Raw genomic sequence first — 24,353 nt, forward strand, 5'->3', positions numbered from 1 at the left:
GTTACCTGGGCAGGTCTCTGCAAACAGGTATGCTTTACACTCATTGATAAAAAATAAATAGTAAATATAAGGGGGAGGAATGAGATTAATGACTATTACTGTATCTGTCATGAAAATGCAAATCACTTAAAATGAAAGAATCAAATCTCATAAATACATTTTGCGAGAAAAATTGCTGATCTGCATTGCCATTCACTAGTTGCCTTACACTGGATACTTTGCCCCTTTCACTGGTGGTCCCATGATGTAAGACCAGGGCTATATTAACAGCTGGACCACAAAATACAACACCAAAACCTACCTGCTCCCACATAGTGCACGGCTTTTGCTGCTCTCACAGCAGCTTCTCCTAGTTTTTTTCTAACTTCAGGACTGATTCCAGGCTGTAAGAGTATTAAGAAATAGGGTACCAATTAGTGTTTGATGCTAGGTCTGTGATAAAATGACATTAAGATACACACATTATCAGATATACTATTTAACAGTATCCCTTGATAAATTTTAAAAATGTTAAATGACTCAAATACAGCAGTGCTATGCAGCTTCCAAAATGCATGGGTAACAAGCAAATAAACCAAGACAGGCTAGAGGATATATATTTATTTGCAGAAATTGGTAATTTGTGTGATTTTTCAAATATATTACAAGTCTAAGTGTTTATTTAACTAACTTTCCACCAACAATGATGGAAAATCTGGACATTAATATAGAGACCAATGCATACTATAAGATACTATAAGATGGTACCTCCATAGTGCCAGTTTATATTAAAATAAACACATACACTGTTAATTATCTTTATGTATTTTTCTGTTTTTTGTTATTATCTTAACCACCGTCTAGTGGCTTGATTACATACATTTTCTTTTTCCTCGTAATAAAAATATATTTTGAGGCTATACATTGTTTATGTTGATTTACACATGGATGCTAAGCCCTACATGAGGATAATTATTGTGCCAAGACTGGCCCTTTAATTTTGTTTGCATTTATAAATCATTTCCCTAGTTTTAAAGAAAGTTAGCCATCTCACCCCAGGAGCTTCCTCAATGATTTTTTGATGTCTTCTCTGTACACTGCAATCTCTTTCAAAAAGATATACGGCATTTCCATGCTGATCCCCAAACACTTGGACTTCCACATGTCTAGTGATATGGGAACAGAAAAATGAATGAGAAATTGATGCACAACTCAAACATCATAAAAATGGTGCAATAGTATGACACTATCACTGCTGTTAGGGTTTGTTGCACCGTACAGGGTATTAAAGATCTAGTACAATATGTAACTTCTGATTTTGATTTGAAAGTTCTGTAACACATTGTCATGACTTCACAACAAAGTACAATATCAATGACTTTAAAAATGCACAATGACCCATTTCTCACCTTGGATTGTCAACAAACTTCTCAATTAGCATAACGTCATCATTAAATGACTTTTTAGCTTCTCGTCTGGCGGATTCTAATTGTTCAAAGAAGTCTTCCTCAGACCTTGCTATTCTCATCCCCTAATAATATAGATAAGAAGAATAGTTAAAAAAGATCAGCATAGCTGCATGTCGGGAGATATGCTCTGCACATATAAGATGGGTAACTGAAATGGTTAAATAACTTAAAATTATTTTTAAAAAGTTGTACATTCTGTTGATTAATGAAATATTAACTGTATTTAGTTTTTAAAAGAGAAATGTGTATGTAGTACCTTTGTCACTAGAAGTTTTATTTTATTCACTGGTTTGAACGATTAGAAGTTAGCTTGTGGCGTATAATGAATTTATGTCATGCCTGAAGCAAACAGTTAATTTGGCTCACTTGCTTACCTTGCCACCACCTCCTCGTACAGCTTTAATCATTACAGGGTAGCCTATTCTCTGAGCTTGCTCCTTTAGATGTTGGTCAGACTGGTCATCGCCATGGTAACCTTCTATAATTGGTACGCCAGCAGCAGACATTATGGCCTTTGATGTGCTTGGGAAGAGGAACAATTTTGTTACTAAAATCAATATTACAATTAGCGCAACTTAGCTTTGAAATACCACCTGTTGGACGAGATTTACTATGAAAGCTGATTGAAAATATTAAAGGGACACTTAAGCATCAAAACAACTGCATCTTAAGGTAATGATTTTTGGTGCATGAATGCGGTCCTTTTCTCTGGCGATGTTAAGCACTGTTGATTCTTTTTGTGTGTCTTCTTTATATCCACCAATCTATACTTGATATATCTATCATCGCTATACTTGATGATCTCACAGTGTCAGTAGTAATTGCAGAGTGCAGTGTGTTATGGCACTGAATAAAGGTAAGATTAAAGGGTTATTTTAAGGATCATGTACACTTCTTGTTTTGAAGTGGTCATGGTGCTTGGAGTCTGTGCAACCTTTTAGTTTGAAATGCTGCCCATACAGGGTTAAAGCCTGGTGCTGGAGGTATAGCTCCAATTCTAACAGCATCATTACCCAGGGTTCCTGGCTATTTAATGTTAAATCTGTGCATAGCATGCTGGCAATAGACGACCAATGCCGGTAAAGTCACTCCGTCCAAGTCCTCCCCACAGCCCTGACATTCCTTGAGAGTAAGTGAAGTCACCAGAACAGGATCGGGCTGCAGGGAGAAATTGGATTTAAAGTGGCATTGCAGGTAAGTTTAGTTTCCTTTGTTTTTGGGGGGAGGGATGAGGGTAACCATGCCAATGATGATTACTTGAATATGAGCTCAATGTCACAGGGCCAAGTGTTAACTTTTTTACCTCTTTATCCCCATGTCCCGGATAGCAGATGATGGAGGCCCAATAAAAATAATACCATCTTTCTTGCACAACTCTGCAAACTCTGTGTTTTCTGAGAGAAAACCATAGCCTGGATGAATAGCCTATCAGAAAAAAAAAATGAGTATACATTATTTTTAACAATGTATTTTATGGTTTCAGGAAGAAAGCTTGAGGAAGTAAATAAATCAATGCGTTCAAATCACATTAGATCATCAATGATACCAGGAATATAATAATAGACAGTCATAAGGTTTTAATTTTGCGTATGGAGAACTGAAAGAAAAAGGAAGAAAAGGGCACAAAGGCACAAGAAAACTAGGATGTGAAAATTTAATTATCTATTAAATGTTATGTTAAAAAAAAAAAAAGAAGAGGATTAGTCTCACTCATCGGTTTCCATTCTTGTCACAGGTGAGTGAATCTTACAAGTCGTGTGTTATTTTATTGCCTGGGGACATATATTATTTGAGTCTGGCGTGGGGTTATAGTTGGAAAAACAAAAACATGGAACCTCCTTGCACCAGAATCAGCACAAGAAACACAATATTTTAAAGTGTGGACGTATTCTTTTAAAAGGAAGCTATAACCTAAAAAAAATATAAAATGCTCATTTAGAAAAATGCTGCTATTGTTTTCTTAAGTTTTGAATGCTTTAATAGCTCCGTTGTATGCCCTTGTCTTGATGTTATTTTCATCCAACTTCTCTGAAAGTGACCGTTCCTCATTCCCAACTCCAGTAAGTACTACTGAAGTTCTAATGACAGTAGTGCAGTGTAGGCGTAAAACACAGGACTTTCATATAAGCTTTGGGCAAATGAATGCATTCTTCAGGATCTACAGAGAAACACATGGCTAACTTCTAGTTAGATACTGGGTTATGCAAATATCACAGAAGTGACAGGTCTGCTTTAATGGAATGGTTCTATGAGCAGAAGATTTAACTAAGTGATTTTTATACATACATACACAGATATACACACACTCATACATATTTACACCCATATTTAAATTCTTTATTTTTGCATGTGCATATGAGTTACAGACAATCTTGCAGGGCCACAACAGCAACTGCAGGCATATTCTTGGTATTACAATGAGTGGCATTCAGAAACAGCACATTTTTATATATGAAAAGTGCAAGTTTTGTTACATTCTAAGCAGGCGTATATAGATGGCAAACTGATAGGTGTCGCTTAGTGGCCCTTCATCTGAGACAATTATTGTGATAGTAACGTATTTAAGTGGCATTATAGATGATTACAAGCTTTAAGTGTATACATATTGTGCCAAGAGGGACTGCACACATTTTAATTGAGAATGTAAAGCAAGAACTAGTTGCTACGTCAGTGTGTGCATACATGTCTAGTCGAGATGGCCTAGGGTGTTACATCGCAGTATTAAGATCTGAGACATGGCTTGCCAAGGACCTACATTATTACTGACAACATTAATAAGCTATAGAGAACTTAGTGAAGTACAGGCTGTTATTGCCGCTGGGAGACCAAGTCCCGCCGCACTAGGGCACTTTCACACAGTAAAATAAAGTATGACAATTTGAAACGCTGTGGTGAACTGAGGGCACAAGTCTAACGTTGTACATCTGTACCAGTCTTAACATCCGCGTTAGTCTCCACTCCACCAGAGTTCCCCGTGTGTCCCTCAAGCTGTTGCGGCATGCCGGCTGTCAGGTGTGGCGGTCAGATGAGTTTCACGGCTCCTTCATGGCAGGTTGGGGATGATAGGCTGGCTTTGCGGCAGGGATATGCGGCTCTGTGTGTCGGAGACCAGTACCTCGTCTTGGCGGGAAGGTAGGGTTTTATCCGCGGAGCGTTGCTTGTAATGCTGGCTCGTTGTGTCCCTTTGGCTTCGCCGGCTTCTGGCCTGCTGAGGTGCTGCCATGCTTGCAGATGGTTAGTTGTTGCAGATCGATGCTGTCGGGCTTAATGTTCCTGTCCTCCGCCGTCAGCGCACATGGCGTCCGCCATTTTGGATGAGTAGCCCTGCTTGTGCTGCAGCGGTCGGTGTCCCAGGGCAAGGACCGGGATCACCCCCCCGGTCCAGAGGGGGGGGAACAGGGCCAGTTCCACTCTGCACTGGGCCTTCAGGTTAGGCATCTTGAGGCAGGATAGTGGGGCAGCGGCCGTCTGTCCCGCTCACCGCCGGAGTAGGCCCCATCTGGAGCTTCAAAGATCCCTCCTCCAGGGGACTGTAGCTCGGGGAGCCAGCCTCTCCCTGGATCCAGTGCCTCCTTTGGGCCGGTGATCTTGCTGTCGGTCAGTTTTTAAGTTGTAATTAGTAGTTTTAGAGGCTTATAACGTGAATAGTTGCAGGAGCTGTTCAGTTTCGTGACCGTCCAGCTCGGCGGTCCGGCCCCGCCCCCTACACCCATATTTAGCCAACTTTACTCTGCATTTGCCTTATAATTGAACCTTAAGTTTCCTGAAAATATTCTAGACTTCGCTCAAGCAACAAAATTTGTTTTTAGATATAGTAAGAAAAAAAGGAAGCCTTCAAGTGAATTTGAGTTATTGCAGTAAAACATGTTTTATGTTTCTAAATGTATTTTCAATTTTGATCAATGACCATGAATTTAGTGCTATCTATCCACTGCCCAATACAGTAGATATTCAGTCAGTCTTCAGACGTTTTAGTTTTCTGGTAACGTGCTGAAAGAGAGTATGATTCCGGTCCCAAGCCATTGGAATGTTGTGGAAGGAAGTGTAACAGAATAATCATTTTTTAGCATAGACATTCCCCATTACTTTGTGTTACCTGAGCACCTGACCTTCTTGCCACTTGCAAGATTTTATCCATTGCAAGATAACTCTGCTGGGAAGCTGCTGGTCCAATCAGATATGCTTCATCTGCCTGTCATAGAAACACAACACATGTTAAAGACGTGCAAAAAAAAGTCGGGGTTATGTGAAAGAGCATTATTTAACCCTTATTCAAGTTGATTGGCTCTGCATAAAAAGACTGAGGAAATGAACCCAAATATAAACCAATGGGGAAAATTGAATATTACTAAAAGAATGGATGGCCTGTAACAACACAGATCTACTACTGCTGGCAAAGCTGAAAGTATTTTATGTTAAATGGTGTGCCTCACCAAATTTGAGACATTGCTAAGTCTGATATAGTTTGAATTTAAGAAATTGTGTTATATGCCATGTTTTGACAGGGTTATGCACTAAAGTGAGTACTCAAAGTGATTTTCAAACTTTAGACCAGAGTAGCTAAACTGGATGCACAACTGTCTTAGATAATTATTTTCCGTTTGGCTATTTTGGCCTTAAATTTGAAATTTACTTTGAATTCTAATTTAGGGAAAAGCCCTGAGAACTACTAAAACAGGATCACTTCAGTAAAACTTTGCATGCTGGCTAATGTCAATTTTGTGCATATTGCATATCAGCACACACAGTTTGCTGGTGACAGGCATCCAAAAGGTGGCATGCTCCCCCCCATCTGTACCGCCCATGTCCTCCCCTCAGCAAGGAGGACCTCTCATTAAAATTACACACACACACAAAAAAGACCCAAAATACATATGAATACTGTACCAGTGATACATGCATGGAATTTCTGTCTGCTTCACTGTATACTGCTACAGACTGCACACCCATCTTCTTAGCAGTGCGCATCACTCTGCATGCAATTTCCCCTCTATTTGCAATCAAAACTTTGTCGATGTTGCATTTTCCTGTGTAACCCAAATAGAACAACAGAGCTTTAAACAAACTATTGATGTAACTAGACACAAAATAAATGCAAAGTACAGGATAAAATATAGCTCATTAGAGAGGAAAAAAAAAAACATGAGACTAAAGAGGTGGAAGGAAACATATTTTCTTATCGATTACGAAGGTTCAAACATAAGGTTTACAAAACAGAATGTACAACTCACAGTTCTTAACAAAAAAAGTTAGATTAATATGTGGATCCATTTATGGATTTTTTGTTCCACCAATACATTTTCATTAGTTTACAAGACCCATGCGTGCACCCCTTTTTTCTTTAGAGATTTTATTTCATATGTACATATACACACACACACACACACACATATATATATACACATACAGACCCCTTTACATTTCAAGGCCCACACTACGAGCCAGGCTTTAAGAATTACGCACCACTGCAAGCTTGGAGAGTACATGGCACACTAACCAGTAGTGCATTTCTTCCAGGGCCAAATATTCACTTGCCAATGAGCGACGGAAATATTGAGCCATGCACACACACATATCAGGACCATTTTAATGACACTTTAGCCAAGTAAACCTTTTACTATAGACTCATCAATCAACACATTGTGTTAACCAACTTTCTAGCAATCGCATAGACAACATAATTTGTGTTAACATTTTTTGGCTACAGCTGTGCTAGTGAATGGGCAAGTTCTGCAACCGTAATGGATCGTTGATAGCATTGCATTCCAAGAAGATGCTTAGTGTACTATTTTTTTCACAATGTCAAGTCACTGAACAGTTAGAAAACTTCAGATGAGTACGTAATGAAATGTATATACTGGCACGGTACATATTATTACACGCGTGCATATAAAGTCATCTTTAAAATGTGATATATAAACTGCATTGTTCACATACCTGCTTGGGAAGAGTACCTTAGTATTGTGGGACCACAAGCCCATTTTCTGAAATATATAAAACATACAATTAAAAAAATATATTAAAACTTACCATTCTTCCGAATTCATGGTTTAGCAAATTAACAACTGGAGTATTTTTGTTGTTAAAAATAAAGCTTTGTAAGATTAAAAAAAAAAAAAAATACTGGCTCCTAACTTTTTTAGCTGGCTCCGAAATTCAAAGCAAATTAGTCAAGCCATGTGCTAGGCGACTACTAGCAGTCAGGAGACTGTTGTCTTTCAGCGTCATATCCAAAAGAAACATTAATAATAACCTACGGACGAATAATCATGCCTTCTCATGTGCATGTTCAGAATGGGGAACACACACCCCACAAACAGAGTATAAATATGGCTAGCGCAGCTTCAGCCGTTTGGAAGGAATTGTGAAGTCTGTGGTATTGTGTCAAGTAGGAAGTATGATATATCTATAGACTTGACAAAATGCAAAAAAAATAAATGTGAGAATTATTTATGTGGCAAGCATAAGAGAAAAAAACAAAGAATTCTATTTAGATTGGAGTTGGTCTGAAACACAAGAGGGAAGCCTTGTGTTTATACTCTGTTTGTGGGGTGTGTGCTCCCCATTCTGAACATGCACACAGGAAGGCTTGATTATTAATCTGTGGGTTATTATTAATGTTTCTTTTGGATATGACACTGAAAGACAATGGTCTCCTGACTGCTAATGGTCACTTAGCACAGGGCTTGACAAATTTGAACAAATTGTTCCTATAGGTACACCTTCGCTCCATCACCTCTGGGCCAGCTTGGAAACTTGAGAAGGATACAGAAGGTATGAATCTAATGATGTGTCAATGTCTTGTGGCATACTAGGGGCCAAGATCTAATTTTGAGTAGGTCGCCATCTTTCCTTGCCGGAGACCACCTGAATAGGAATTACCGCTACTTTACTATCCAAGTAAATATTTGGGTTTTCTGTTAAATTTTCTTTTTTATTTGTAACTGTTGTTGGTGTAAATAATTTGTATGTCTTCTGTCTTTGTATGCACTGTGTCTATTTTTTGTTTTCATAATAAAAGTTTCTTTATTTTGTTCTGCCTTTGTCTGGTAAAGACTCACATTAGTGATGGTGTAATTTGAAAACTCATAGATATTGTGCTAAATCTGATTTTGTGGGTTTTTAGTCTAATTTGCCTATTTCTAAATTGTCTTGGTGGTGGCAGCATTATATTACTATAGTTGCATGTGTTGGTGTTAAGGGGGATTTTTATCATTAATTCCTTTCTAGTGCAGACAAATAGAAAATGTTAACCCTCTCACCACCAGAACCAAGTCACAAGCACCCTTGGAGTAGACTGTGTACGTGACATTTTTGGTTTTGGGAGAAGGTAAATTTAGGGTAAAGAAAAAGGTGAGTTTAATGAATGTTGAGTTTGATAAAACGTAATTATAAAATTAAGGATAGAATTTTATAACAAATTACCCCCGTACAACACTATTCATTTAAGTACAGGGTCATTCGGACTGCAAAATGTTTAAAATATGTAACAATGTCCAGATTTTGCAAACCAGGCTCTGATTGAGCCCGAATTTGGTTCAGGTTTCACCTGGACTGAAAGTTGCCATAGTCTGAAATACAGCTTTAATCATGCGGCAGCTTGCTAGCCAGTCACCACATTAAATATAAGTTACATTTAAAAATAAAATGAAATAAAAAAAGCCTACAGGGGTAAGTTAGACCCCATATTAGTATATGGGAAGTGTAGAAGCCTACCTTATGCCCCCACTGGCCATGCTGTGGGTGGGTACAAAAGTCAGCCGCTACTCACTAAAAAAAAACAACAACAACAAAAAGCTACAGCCACTGGGCTGCTAATGTTGCCAGGAAGGTACAATCTCATGGGAATGGGACTTGAAAAATAACAAAGTGACCTGGCTTTGGGTGGGGGGTTAAACTTCAATAATGGGGTATGGATAGATCAGTGTCCCTCCCCTATGGCCAGCTGGTGGGGATACTTTAAAAATGGGGGGGTTGCTAAAGTCCCCCCAGTTATCATCCATGGATGACAGATGATATCTAATAAACCGATAATTGGGTGGCAGAGGGTGTTTTACTGTACCCCACCCCAAGTCCCAATCATGGGTAGTGGGTGGCCTTTTTATTATCCATGGGCTTCAGGTGAGGGTGTTTAATGTAATAAGGTGGAAGATGGGCATACCATTGCCTCCAAAAAATAACAGTATGGGTGGGCAATAGTGTGGGCTTACAGGCAACCAGAGCACTCTACTGAGAATTCAAAGTGTTGAAAAGCCTTTTTAAATAATTTCCCAGGCCTTGAAATCTTTGTCTGTGCAGAGACCGCACATGGATTTATTTTTGTTGCGGGTCTTATTTTTTTGCTTATTTAAAATTTTGAGCATTTTTTATTTTTGCCTGGTTGTTAAATAATACCCCCCACCTACAGCTCATTGGTGGTGACCCTTTTTTAATTTTATATATATAGCCTGATCAATATTGAATTTTTAGGTGGGTGGACCTGTCCAACAGTAGCTTGAGCAGCTGCTTTTGTTATAGTAGATGTGCCCCCACCCCTAGCATGGCTGATAGGGGCATAGGGGGAATTTTACAACTCTAATATGGGGTTAATATGACATTTACAAATACTAATATGAGGGTCAATATGACATGTCTTTCTTTCAATGCGGCGGCTGGCTAGAATGGTTAACACTCGCACTGCGGAGAGTTTTCTATTTGTCTGCTAGTCGCTAGCACCAACCAATGGGCAAATAGCACCTCAAATTATTGTTTTCTTGCCTAAGAGTAAGTGAATGGTAATTTGCTAAAGAGCACCCCGCTGGAAGCATTCGGTTCCAATTTTGTTCAAATTCTGTGCTTTGTACGTATACTGAATACTGTACTTTGTATGGTGTTTGGATGCGAAAAGCACTGATTTTAGTCCAGTCGATGAGTGCGCCTGTCCAGTTGTTGCGGATTCGGTCTGGTTGACCGGATTCCAGCTGTAATGACCTTTAATATGTAGTTATGATAAATAGGAAGTCTCCATTGTCAGTGTTTAGTAAATAACCCTGTACATTGTGCAAATCCATTCTCATGTCACAATCAGTGTGTTGCTTGATATATTTCTTTTTAATTCACTCTGAGCTCCTGACAATTCAGATATTTTAGTAAATAACCCTAAAAGAGAGGACAGTGACAGTCAGGACTTATTGAGTGATCTGGCTGGCTGAGCATGATAGGCAGTGCCACAGCTCAGCCATGCCAGGATGTTACAGGTGCAATGCATGTCATCCCCAGATACCCACCGAGGCTGGCAGAGGACGGATAGACCTGGGCAGCTTCTCCCCCTCAATAGCACCAAGGTGGCCGCCATCTTCACGTCTCCTTGACAGCTCGGTGTTGTCCCCTCCTTAAAAAAAAAAAAAAAAAAAAATTCCGAGCTGAGATTTGCTGGCGGAACCCTCTCGTCAAATAAGGATTATTAAAACATGCTGAAACCCCAACTTGATCCTCTCTTTTCTTGTAAAACTATACAGAGGCGATAATATAATGTGAAGAATTATGGCAGCTCCGAGCTTCCGTAAAGAGACTGAAAACACTAGGGAGCCAATAGGCTGCGAGAGGCGAGTCGCTTCCAGCCAATCACGTCGAGGGGGCGGTCTGACTCACCCTGTGCCCTTCGGAGTGTAGATATTGGGATTCCCGAGGAACTTGATAAAAGGAAGAGCAGCCAATCAAATGAGAGAGCTGTATCCAATCAGAAAGACAGAGACGGGAGCCAATCACGGCTGTAGATCAGAGCAGCATGTGTGTGTGTGTGTGTTTAGTGTGTGTCTTCCATCTTGTGGATGGCACATTATAATATGGTATATACAGAGGACTTCCTACAGTAAAAGCTATTAATGGGCAAAGTGGGTTTATTCACTAACCTTCTAATTTGTCAGGAATTGAAAATGTTTATTAACTAAATTGAATTGTTGTGAATTAGTTACAGCTTGGTTATTTTAGCCTCATTTTGGCAGTTCAGGTTTTTATTTGGTGAATTTAAGTAGTATTTGAAACTGTCTATTTGTGTGTGTTCCCTATTACATGATTCATACTCATGTTCATGTGCTCTCACATATTTATTCCTGTTCTGGGAAGAATACATGCATACAATACTTTTGCACTTGTCAAAAATTCAAAGTGGATTTCAAACTTAATTCCAAAATAAATGAGCAGGAAAAATACATCTCTCAGTCAGCTACGGGTTTTGTTTTTCTATTTTGACTTAAAATTCACTTTTCACATCTTAAAGGTTCACATTTTAGTGAATAACCCTACACATTGTAGCTGTGAAGGAAAAGAGAACATTTAATAATTTGATTTTGCTAAAACATGACGTAAAAGCATGATTTTATTAAAGACACGGAGGCTGAGATTTATGCTTTCTCTTTAATAGTTAGATATAGCAGCAAAGAGAGTTAACAGATGAACGGAAATAGATCTAAAAATTGCATCAACTGACATAAAACAGTTAGCCAATCAGGTTACAAGGTAGCTGATAAATACTGCCGACAGTTCCAAAGTCCTCTTTGTTTGCAAAAAAATAAAAAATATAACCCAACAAAATAGAAATAATCCAAGAGATGGTGCATAAATTGAGTGAAAAACATAATGAGAAATTCTGAATAAGAAGGAACCTTCCAGATAACAATAATAGTTGAACACCATGAAGCGTGTTGAAATCCCTGAAGTGTTTCATGTCCATGAAGCATTACACTGCAGAAATAATCAAACTAAATCAGTAAATTTATATTTACTACTAAGTAGCAACTCATTTATGAAATGAACTTAATTTATATACAGGGGCGGGGCCTGACTATCATGGAGGTGCTTTTTTCGAGCTCCTCACTAATATCGATAACTACAGCTTTTTTCAGCCTCGCACAGCTCAAATTGAGAGAAATACAACAACCTGCCAGACCCTCGATACACATGGCACTCTGTTCAGTAGTCTACAACTCAGCAAGTGACCACTTGCTACATACCTGAGAGCATGCGGCCTGGTGTGCACCGGATGGGAGAGGCAGCTGCTCTCTCAGTCCAGGGATGCTATGCACACATCTTCATCAAGCAGGTGCCCCGTTACACCCCCCTCCTGGACCGAGGGTGTAGGTGATCCCCGGTCCACCCTTGGTGGAAATCCTGATTTAAGAGCAACACAATGTGAGTCCTTGCAGGCTGCTGGAATACCTGGTGACCGTAGCAAGATGGTGGACGGCACATGGATTCCTGGCATCTGCTTGGACTAGGCTGCTAACAATGTATCATCTTTCTTAGATGATGAGTTATCGACTTCTTCAGGTTTAACGGACATGTATAAGTTTGTGGGGGTATTACTACTCATGTAGTTAGGCAAATTGGAAAAGATTAATTACATTTATAAATTAAAATTTGATAATAGTAATAAAGATGGTGAAAAATAAGGTTTTCTGACAGATATAACTGTCAAAAATAATTTTTATGGTAATAATTATAATAAATAGCAGGAGCGCGAAAAAGGAGAACGAAAAAAAAATTGACTAAACCTCACTTCAATGGAAATCCTTTGCATGCTCAACTGTCAAAAGTGAATGTGCAAACAGCGAATTTGAGTCGAATGGCCTAAAAAACTGTGAATTTAGCCGAATTTGCCCTGTTCAGGGTTGTAAAACTGCTGACAGGAAAGTCAGGAAGAAAATCGCCACAAAAACACAGAAATGTGAGAAAAACATTAAAAAAGAAGAAATTATAAAACCAAGTACACTAAACGAACAAATAAAAGGATAAATACATTAATTAAATTAACAAAAAAGTTAAATAAAAAAACAAAAAACACAATGTAATCAAATACAAAGATCACCATAGGAAAAAAGGAATATTCAATTCCAAAGTTTATGAACTAGAAATAAATGCAGTTTTATATATATAGAGAGAGAGCGCTAATACTCACCTGTTCCTGTTGCAGAGCATCAAAGAAAGAGGACTGCGGAATGCAATCTGACGAGGTATAGTAATCTGACAGAACACCTGCAATATTTATAAGCTACCTTGTAACCTTATTTGCTAACAGTTTTATGTCAGTGAATGCAATTTTTAAATCTTTTTTCGTTCACCTGTTAATTCTCTTTGCTGCTATATCTACGTAAAGAAAGAGAAATAGATAATACTGATTGAAAACATCCTTTTCATCTTCTACAGTTGACTTGAGACTTTGTGTCCTTTTGATAGCTTCTGGGTGTGTGATGTCCTGGGTTTATGTATGATGCGTTCACCTTATAGATGTTGAATGGGAATTGAGTCTTAAAGAGTTATTCCCTAAAGTCAGAACTCAAAGTAAGTTTAAACTTTAAGGCCAGAGTAGGGGAAGTGACAGCATAGCTGACTTTTCCAGTTCAGCTATTTCACCCTAAAATGTGAAATTCACTTTTAATTCACCTTGAATTCGAACTTTAGTGAGTAACCTTGTTAGACTGTTGTCAATAGGTTGTAGTTTGGCACATACATGTGGAGTTTTGCTAAATAGAACAAAATGCTATAATGCAGTACCACCAGCAGGTGGCATATTTATACAGGATATACATTTTAGAGTAGAAGACCGCTTCGGTTTAACCACTATCTTTTTATTGATAGTGCTGGAATTTTGCTCATAATTCAGTTAAAGTAGAAAACAACAGATTTTAAAGGGACACTAGCATTAGGAATACATACCTGAATTCCTGAAACTACAATCTTAATGTCCTTTGTTAGTTTCTCACCATCTCTCCATCGCAAAGTCCGCGGTCTCCACTTCGCTTGAAGTCATCCTGGAGGCATGCCAGTCCATTCCAATGCTCCTCCTCCTGTAGGCCCATGCGTGGCGCTTGCTGTGATGCATCTATGGTTTTGCCATAGAGTGATTCTCGATTGCAGACCGTGACATCACATGTGGTGTGCAGTCACAGTATGCTAGGGTATGAGACCTGGGAAGTTACAGTCCCGCTTTCATATCGAGAGGGCTTGGAGATGTGGCTTAAAACCAAGCCTTCTAATTAGTAAAATAAAGTCATTTGGGGCCACTAAGGAGGGGGTAATAACTACTGTAGGCACTTTAACAAATTAAATTAGATAAAGTTGTTTAGTACAGTGTTCTTTCTAGGAACACTTCATACTCTTAAAGCAGTTACGCTAACAGTCAGGACTTCATGATTCATTCCTCCTAAACAATCATTCAAGCAGAAGTGAGAGCTTCCACAAGGAAGCATTAGTCAAATGTCTTCCTACAAAAAGCATTCTATGGGCCCACGCCAGTTTCAGCCAGAGTTGAAGTGAGACTGTTGTCACTGGCAGTCACCTGGGAACAGAGCAGAGGAGTGGTGAAAGAGGACTTGTCGGTGGAGAAAATTGTTTAAATATCTTTACGTGGGGAAGGGAGTGTATCTGGCATCTACAGGGGTAAAGAAACACTCTAAAACTGAATATCAGTTTTCAGCATTGGAGTGTTTACCTAAGGACAGCAGTAGATATACTGCATTCATTTTATTTAAAAATGCCATGCTCAGTATAAATAGACATATCAACTAAACAGGATACTAGAGTAAGTTGAGAACAGAAGATTTCCAGTAATAACCATGTTGGCTGCCATACATATCAAAGTATCTTGATATTTCCACTTATCTGAAGACATTGTGACACACATCTCATACCTTTACACCTGTGCATTTTACAAATTTGTATTTTACTGGCATACAGGAGTTGTGGGTTGAGACTTCACAGAACTGTTCTACTTCTACTTAAAAGCATCTGGATGTGTGTTGGGATGTCTTTTAGAGGAGGACTGGAGGACTGAGGCAGCAGACAGGTCGTGTGCAGGGACTTTTATATAATATAAATATGAGCAGTGTACAGACACACACACACACACACAATCATTGACACAAAGACATCACACAGGGGTCTAGTCACTAAGCACCAATGTTTGCATTTGGCTCAATTCTCCTGCATTTAGTTTTAGAATTCCTCTGTGGTTCACTATATTCACCAAGAACTGAATGGTAACCAAATTGAGGTGAATAGACCCCTGTGGTAGTCAAATGGATATTTTGGCTGGTTAGAGCAGTAGTAAGATGTCACTAATATTGGAGTCAGGTTTGGGGGTAGAATTTATGGTGGCGTATCCTTACAGTGTTAAAGTAAATCCATAATCACTAAACCAGCTTCATCTAATTTCCCCCAAAACATATTATGTTAATAGTTAAGAGACTTAGAAACGCGGCTTAAAGCCATGCCTCCAAGCCCCCAGGATAGGAGATCTGTGAATGAAAGTTCTCATACCCACATATCGTCGACACACTGCAACGACACCTGCTGTCATGGCTTGTCAAGAGAATTATTGCATACAAGGATTCTCTATGGAAGAACCAATGGCGGATCGCGGCAAACTCCTCTATAAAGAGCAATTATTTTGAATGTCATCTTGGAGGCACGCCTCCAGGATGACATCACGCCGGAGGTGCAGGTGGCAGTGTCGAAGCAAACTGTGGAGAAAGGATAAGTATATATTTTTTTTAAATAAGGGATTATTCTAGCTTTAGTGACCGAATAATCTAAATTTTTATTAATGACAGGAGGCGAATATTTGCTTATCTTTCTTTACTGGGAGGTTCTGTAAAGAAGGTTAAAGCAAATATGAAGCCTCCTGTCTTGCCATAAAATTGCCTAGAAAATGCAATGTTCCAGCTATAATGCCTTAGTCATACACTTTCACACCAGTGGAGTCTCATCCATAGGGGAGTTTTAATTATTAGTACTGCAGTGACCCTCCCGCCAGATATTTGGTTCTTTGCCCACAAATCTGAACAAATCCTATGGGAAATTGTATGAGTCATGGTCATTGGCTGTTTGGAAGCCCCCTATTGTTTCCCAATGCCATTTTTTTAGGCGGCAAATATGCCACCCTAACATATAGACCTGCTACTGACCTGTCATTAGGGCTATCATAGGCCACTAGTACCAGGGGATGGAGCTTGAGCAGCGGTAAGGATAATTGCCATGAGGATTGGGTGCCTGTAATCTCTCGCTCCCTCCCAGGTCTGGATTCGTCAGCCCCAAGTCCACAAATGTAAGGGAGGTAAGGAAGAGACATGGACTGGTTGGAAAGATCAGAGTTCCGTGAAGTGTGCACTTCACTACAGCATAGCCAAGCTGGATGTGAAGTCTTTCTCTGTCCCTTATAGGCTTGCTCCACTGCAGACTCTGCATGATGAATGAAAGGCAGAGTTATATTTTCTCCTTTCAATCCCCACACAGAGCACAGCTGAGCAAAGCTGCTTTTACTTTATTTTTTTATTTACTTAACTAATATTATTAATATATTAATATTTTTCCACAATTCCTATAGTGTTAGGACTACAGCTTTGTATTCCTAACACCAGGGCCGGCGCTTCCTATAGACGACTTAGGCAGTCGTATCCGTTTCCTGTACTCTGTGAGCACTTCCTTTCAGTCCGGCCGGGTACAAGAAAAAGCAGCTTGTGTACCGCGGACCCTATAGAGAGGTAAGAGGACCACCTGGGGAAGGAGTGGGGGTGGGGAGAGAGAGAGGGAAGGAGAGGGGTTCGGGAGGGAGACACACAAAGGGGCTGGAGGGAGTAAGACACACAAAGAAGTTGGGAGGATGCAGGAGACATACAAAGAGGGGGGATAAGAGACAAACAAGGGGCTTGCAAGAGATACACTAAATGGGGATGTAAGACTCAAAACAAAAACAAAAAATATTTTTTTTTCTGCTCCCCTCTCCCTATCCTACCTCACAAACTCTCTTTCACAATACACACATACACACACACACACACACACACAATGCATCCCTACACACAAACACACACAGAAACACACCATGCTTCCCTTACACACAGAGAAACCCACAATGCATCAGTTGCACACATACACAGAAACACACAATGCATCCCTTACACACACACACACACACACACACACACACTGTATCCCTTACACACTTACACACAGACACACACACGCTCAATTCACCCCTTAGAGACAATCAATGCACCCCTTACAGACACACACACTGCATCCCTTACATACACATAAACACACCTTGCATCCGTTACAGATACAAACACAGATTCGCACAATGCATCCCTTACACACAAACAAACACTGCTTTCTATCCTTTACACAAAAACACACTGCATCCACTACACACACACACTGCATTGACTACACAAACTGGTATCCCTATACGCTACATTCCATAAGCACACACATTAGATCCTCTATGGGTGGGCCTTATGGGCATACTCACTATCAGGCTGTGGGGGCCCAGACCTTGAGCAGTATAAAGGGCCCCAAAAAATTTAGCTGCTTCCCGTTCCCCCAGAACATTGATTTTTGTGACCACAGTTACAAACAGCCTCCAGAGAGCCTGTTCTACATCAGACCAGTGAAGCCAGACTGCAGCCAGAGCCCATCACTATCCTCCTCTGGTTGTAAGTAGGCAATCTAGTATATTATTAGTGACACAAATCTTTAATTTACCTCACATTAAAGGGACACTATAGTCCCCAGAACCACTGCAGCTTAATGAAGTGGTTCCGGTGTCTATAGCCTGTCCCTGCAGGCTTTTTAATGTAAACACACACTGTGTGCAGCACTGGCATTGGTTCATATTGGTGGGGCATTGTGATGTCACATGGTGGGCAGCGCATATGGGGGGGGGGGGCAAATTATTTTGCCTAGGGCGGCAAAAATCCTTGCACTGGCCCTACCTAAAACTATAGTGTAATTTTTAGAAAAACAACATACAAATACATAATCCATCAACCCACTTAAACCTGCCACTGATCAATAGACAGAATAGCCGATCAACATAATGTAAAAAAAAAAAAAAAGTAAAAACAAAAAAAAATCATGTTCTTCAAATTAAAGAAGTCTCTCTTCTTTTCACTAGCTTGCCCAGTAAAAGGATTGGCAAATTTAGCAACATAGATAACATACACAGATTATTTTGTGCAAACTGGTTATTCGCTAAAATCAAAAACATACACTACAGCTGAAACTCAATTAAACAGATGCTTCAATCCTTCACAACAGGTGTATTTATTTATTTAAAAAAATACAAACAATGAAAACAGTATTTTAACAGTCTTTGCACACCCCAAATTATTACACAGAGTCAGAAATCTCTAAGTCAAAATGAGAAGTGAAATTGTAACTTTTGTCATGTGCTCGGCTCTTTTTCTACGATCTGTGACCCCTGTTACACTGATGCTCCATCCTGAACGGTTGTAAACAATCATTATTCTAAATAAAAATGTAAGCTGGTTTACTGGCATATGATGAAAACCCATGCTGATATCAGGACTCCTGTAATCATACCACATGATTTTAGTCACACTTTATAGTCACATGTATATTTCACAAACTCATACAGAAAGAAAATCAAAAGACTATTAACATTAAATCAACAGATGGTAAAACAACTGATCACACAAATATTAAAAAGCACCAGATTTTTAATTTAATTAAATTTTTTAACTCATTCATTTTTTTAACTAATACAGTCAGATAAAAGTGAAACCCAAGTTTAGAAACTGATATATTTTCATATAAATGGTTTATCTACCTTGTCTTGAAGCTAATATTTGTTCTTACATTTTAAAAAGTTTAAACATACCTTCTTGACACTAACCCCACCCCTCTGACGATTTCAGATTTAAGTATATGAACTACCGGTATATTATTTTTATTTAGAGACCTTCATGTTGATATTTGGTGTTTTCCATTTTCAAATATATAATGGGAAACTGAAATGACAACTTTGTTCATCTATCGGTTATATCAAACTGTGATTCCTAATATAAGGTCTGAAACCACTGCTTTCTTTAGTATATTTTTCAGTGATAAGTAGTTATTAGTTTTAATGCATGCTAATTATCTGAAAGGGCTGCATCCCTTAAAGAAAATAAATAGACTACTCACTTAGATGTTTTGGACTACAATTCCCATAATGCTCTCACAGTCATAATGCTGGCAAAGCATCAAGAGAGATGTAGTCCATAACATCTGGAGTAAAGAAGGTTGCTTACACCTGCCTTAGACCTTAGACTACTCTCATCTTCATCCTTTGTGCAGTAGGGTGAGGGACAAATAACCTGCCATATCTACCAAGTTTGGGAGGTCCAGAACTTGTATCGGGGCTCCATCACAACGGCACAGTTGAGTGACACCCAAAGTAGTGGAATCGAAAGTAATCGAAAAAGGGCAAGTCACCCAAAGTAATCGTAAAAGGATAAGTCAATCTGAGTGACACCCAAAGTAGTGGATCTTGTCAAAAAAGGGGCAAGTCGGTCTGGCATGAGTTTTTGTTTACATTATCTGTACAGTTCCGTCCAAATTTGGACGATTTTCATAAGAAACCCCTTGTCTCCACATTCTATCATTGCGGAAAGCCTTGATTTTTATCCCATTGCTTTAAACTGGCCTGGCAAAAACTGGAGGGTCTCCACCCTAAAAGACTTCTTTTGCCATTAAAGTGCTATATGTTGATTTTTCTGGCATAAATGTGGAATCAATTGAATAATCTGCACATAAAAACAGGATAGTTCATATTGCAGCAGATACCACACAGAATGATATATTTTAGAGTACACTTAGCTGTCAAAAACGAACTTTACAAATCAGTATAATGGAAGCTGTGAAAAATAAAGCTGCAAATAGACAGATGTTTAATGTTTGATCCAGTGGATTATATTTACAGATCTATTATTTTGGCACATAAACAAGGAAAACTTAAAGGGGCATACTGCTAAATTTTAGGTGACCTACTAATAATAATTGATGCAAATAAAATGTAATTTAGAACAAGAACAGTTTATCTTTTTACACAGACTGATTCCTAAACATGTTTCTTGTAGTTTAAAGACTGCAATACATAATACTGGGAATATTATTGCCGCGGTGCTTTTACACACGTAGACACATCAAAATATGGAGCTCCTTGAAAATGAGGACATTAGTTTAGAAAAGAGAGGCGGAGGGATTTGGGCACAAAATAGGGGCTCACCCTCCTAAATAGGGACAGTTAAGTGGTATTCATTACTGTGATGTACTGTTTATAGATGGATTTACTCTTAAATATATTCCTTCTGTAGACTATGAATAGTGGTTAGTCGACGAGCAAATATAAAAATTTACACCACAATAGCCAAACTAGAAAAACATCAACAGCACAATTGAGCCGAAGAGTTCTGTTTCGAAACTCTGATATTTAGGCTTAACATTTCTTGACTGGCTGTTAACTCATCAAAACACTCTTGAGGCTCCATGGTTTATATGTGCTGCTGATTTGCAATTTGGAGATGTGTTTGCTAAATCTGGAGGATATTAATCGATAATTTGCCTTGTATTGAGCTAGCTCTGATTTAATTGTGAGGGAAAATCCTGTGTTAATCGCTTAATATAAACTGCTGCTAAATCTTGTGATGTTAAAGGGAAAATGGTTTGGGCACTCTACTGTTAGCCACTAACTACGCCAAGTTAAAACTGCATGTGGAACAAATAATCAGTCATTTAATTTAGGCTGTGATACAAGATTATCATTGTACTGGTTAAATTATATGTGACACCTACCTCTGAGGCACCCAGCACACAATCTTATAAAAAAATAAAAAAAATAAGCAATGAGGGTACTGTGGGGTCCACTTTGTAAGAGCATGGCCAGTTGTTTGTTAGGATTGGATTTACACCTGGGCACTTACTCTGATATGAGAGATGTTACTCTCAAATAGCGGATGGAATGGGCGTGAGCTATATAGATTTTTTTCAAAAGCTACTATTTAGTCCTGACCACTTCCCTTGTCCACAATAAAATGCATGTTTTAAATTGAAAGAAAGATACTACAGAACCATGATAGGACCAACAAGGTGTGTGCCAACCCTACTGAGTGCAAGTTAAAGCTCTTACAGAAAAAAAAAACAAAAGACCCCTGAGTACTACATTGCATTGTTTTATTATATTATTTTAAGACCCCCTGAGTACTCCATTGCATTGCTTTAATATATTATTTTAAGACCCCCTGAGTACTCCATTGCATTGCTTTAATATATTATTTTAAGACCCCCCGAGTACTACATTGCATTGCTTTAATATATTATTTTAAGACCCCCCGAGTACTACATTGCATTGCTTTAATACACAATAATGTGTTATTGGCTTTTTAATAAATTCACAGTTTTTAAACATTTTATGCAGTTTGCTCTATTGGTTTTACCATTCTCCTTTTTTTTTGATAGATCAAGCCAGACACAGGGACCAGCACCATAGTACTTTAAAGCACATCATTTGTCTCTTAATGCGGATAACATTACTGGTTTGTGATTATTTAATACTTATGAACCAGATTCTCCTATTTAGCATTTGCAGGATTATCTGCATATTCTACCATATTTTATACACATTGTGAAATTCCCTTTTTTAATATTAGTGGCAACTTTTCTGAGAAAAAAAAGGAAATTAAATGTTTGTATGTTTATGCATTTAAGTTTTCAAAACTGAAGAAATTATTATATTGTTCAAATACAGTATGCATTTTTAGTTAACCAGTTTATTCAATATTTGCCCGGTTTAGTGCAGAAAGTGTTAAATGTTTTTAAAGTTCTCTTTAAAATGATTAGTTTCATTTCCTTAAACATTTCAATATTGAGACATCTACATTTCTTTCCCTTTGCCTGGTTTCCTTACTAAGTTATTAAATGAGGACACTTTTGAGTTGTATGTTACATTTTCTATCTATGTGAAACTGTATATTGTTTAACTTTAAAATTGTGTCTTTGGCTGGCTAGATTCTTTCATATCCAGAGGATTTCTTCTTATGCCAGATCAGATAGATAATTACAATAATAATAACAATGACTAGTACTGTTACGCCAACGGCTATACCAATGATGTTGCGGTCATATGAGCATGTTGTCACTGTAAAGAAAAAGAAAAAAAGTAATTATGAGAACAATTTATTTTTATTTTGCTGATTTTTTTCTACATTATTTTTGTTCTCAATTAAAATCTGTGAACAACACAGAGCATTTGGAGGTCGTACACTAAACGTGGAAATTGTTTAAAATTCACTGGGAAATTGCAATTTCAACAAAAGAATAGCAGGACTGCAACACTCTCCAACTTAGATTTTTTCTAAATTGCCTATTTCAGACAATAATTTGTCTCCACAGATCTCAAGTTAACAGATAAACCACTGTGTGTTTACTTGGATGTTTTTACAATAGGTGTGCTACCCATAAAAACACATACATGCCTATTGATATTGCCAGAAATCAGAACATTTTAGACCAATAATGGGCATTTTAGAAAAACTCCACAATTTTTTCAGTTTATTTTGGCCTTGTTTAACACATTTTTGTTTATTCCAGAGAAACGTGAATGTGAATGTAATGCTTACCTGCAAACACATATAGAACTCAATGAAAAACTATGCATATCTAACAAAACTAAATAACTTACTACACCGAGGAATGGTGAATTACAGTAGTGAACAGTGCCATTGGTGACACTTGTCATAAAATTCAAAGCCAACAACTAACTAGTGTTCTAGTGATATATAGATATTTTAAAAAGTATTATTTATGTACAGTTTAACAAAGTTAATAACATTATACAACACTAGGAATTACAGCACTGTTTTACTTTTTAAATTGTAGACATGTGGATTCTGACCACTAACACTTTCATCAAGGCAAGTCCAGGTTTTGTCAGTATCTGCACTGTAACAGAATTGGGAAATTCCTAAATGCAGGATTGTTGGTGAGCCCTGAGGACTGTATTGAAAACTGCTGGTGTATGCCATCATTGTAAACATCATCCCTAACAGTGAAAACATGTAAACAAACTGTGTTTGATATAAACATATAAGATACTAATACATCAGGGATGCCCAAAAGATATATCTTTAGACTACATATAAAGAATACCACGGTACTGGCCAACATAAACAACATAAAAACATTGTAGACAATTTTGGAACAGAATACAAAGAGATCTTGTCCCCTGTTAACCCCCTTAAAAGGTAATAAAACTTACCATATCTCCAGTGCACCCGACCGGCATCCTTTTTAGCCAATCCAATGCTTTCCCATTGGAAAATGAAAAATGAAGAGCGGGGCCAAACGGTGGCTTGGCCAATCAGCACCTCCTCATAGAAATGCATTAAATCATTGCATCTCTCTGAAGAAAATTGAACGTCTCCATGCAGAGCGTGGAAATGCTGAACGGCAGTGCTGCACACTGTGCAGAACTGCCCCAGAAGGCACCTCTAGTAGCCATTTGAGAAGTGGCCACTGGAGGTGTCCTTAGGGGGCAATGTAAACAATGCCGTTTCTCTGAAAAGGCCGTGTTTGCATGAAAATGCCTGAAGGTAATGATTATACTCACCAGTGACTATAGTGTTGCTTTAAGATGCATTGACATGGCTAGGCAAAGGACAGACAATAACCTAAGTATATTGCTGCCCTTTAAGCATGCAGAATAATTGACTTACTGGTTCCCAAAAAAATGCAAACATCTAAAAAATTTTAGACTCCTTAACATGCACATTCCCATGTTTGTTGTAGTGGTTAAATTGTCTTGTGGTTAAATTATCTTGATTCAGGTGCCATGGCCTATTATTTAACCATTTGAGTATGGATTGGAGTATGCGTTTGGATATTGCCGGCTTTACATTTGTCGCCAGTAGAGATCCTTTCTTCTCCCATGTCAGGCTCGATCCATGGCCATCGCTGCCCATATGGTCATTCGCCCTATTTGCATTATGGTCATTACAGGTAAAACATTGCACCTTTGGAATGGAAACTGCAATTTTTCATTTGCAGGGCTAAGCACACCTCTAAAAAAAACAAACATTAAGTGCTATT

At 38.4% G+C, this 24,353-nt stretch overlaps 2 protein-coding genes across 2 annotated transcripts in view; both read right to left on the minus strand.

The window, feature by feature from the left end:
* Positions 1-11,008, minus strand: part of MCCC1 (methylcrotonyl-CoA carboxylase subunit 1) — a 29,213-nt gene extending 18,205 nt beyond the window's left edge. The window contains exons 1-9 of the mRNA XM_063442722.1: positions 10,715-11,008; positions 7,386-7,432; positions 6,336-6,475; positions 5,545-5,640; positions 2,752-2,873; positions 1,823-1,970; positions 1,389-1,510; positions 1,034-1,145; positions 302-383 (exon numbers count right to left, since the gene is read on the minus strand). Coding sequence (XP_063298792.1) covers positions 302-383; positions 1,034-1,145; positions 1,389-1,510; positions 1,823-1,970; positions 2,752-2,873; positions 5,545-5,640; positions 6,336-6,475; positions 7,386-7,432; positions 10,715-10,782 — 937 coding nt within the window. The 5' untranslated portion in view covers positions 10,783-11,008. The remainder of the gene's footprint in view (positions 1-301; positions 384-1,033; positions 1,146-1,388; positions 1,511-1,822; positions 1,971-2,751; positions 2,874-5,544; positions 5,641-6,335; positions 6,476-7,385; positions 7,433-10,714) is intronic.
* Positions 11,009-21,423: 10,415 nt separating this feature from the next.
* The window catches only part of LAMP3 (lysosomal associated membrane protein 3), a 113,590-nt gene continuing 110,660 nt past the window's right edge, over positions 21,424-24,353 (minus strand). Inside the window, exon 6 of the mRNA XM_063442724.1 lies at positions 21,424-22,404. Coding sequence (XP_063298794.1) covers positions 22,271-22,404 — 134 coding nt within the window. The 3' untranslated portion in view covers positions 21,424-22,270. The remainder of the gene's footprint in view (positions 22,405-24,353) is intronic.

The sequence above is a fragment of the Pelobates fuscus genome, chromosome 2 (assembly GCF_036172605.1).
Source record: "Pelobates fuscus isolate aPelFus1 chromosome 2, aPelFus1.pri, whole genome shotgun sequence".
NCBI lineage: Eukaryota > Metazoa > Chordata > Amphibia > Anura > Pelobatidae > Pelobates > Pelobates fuscus.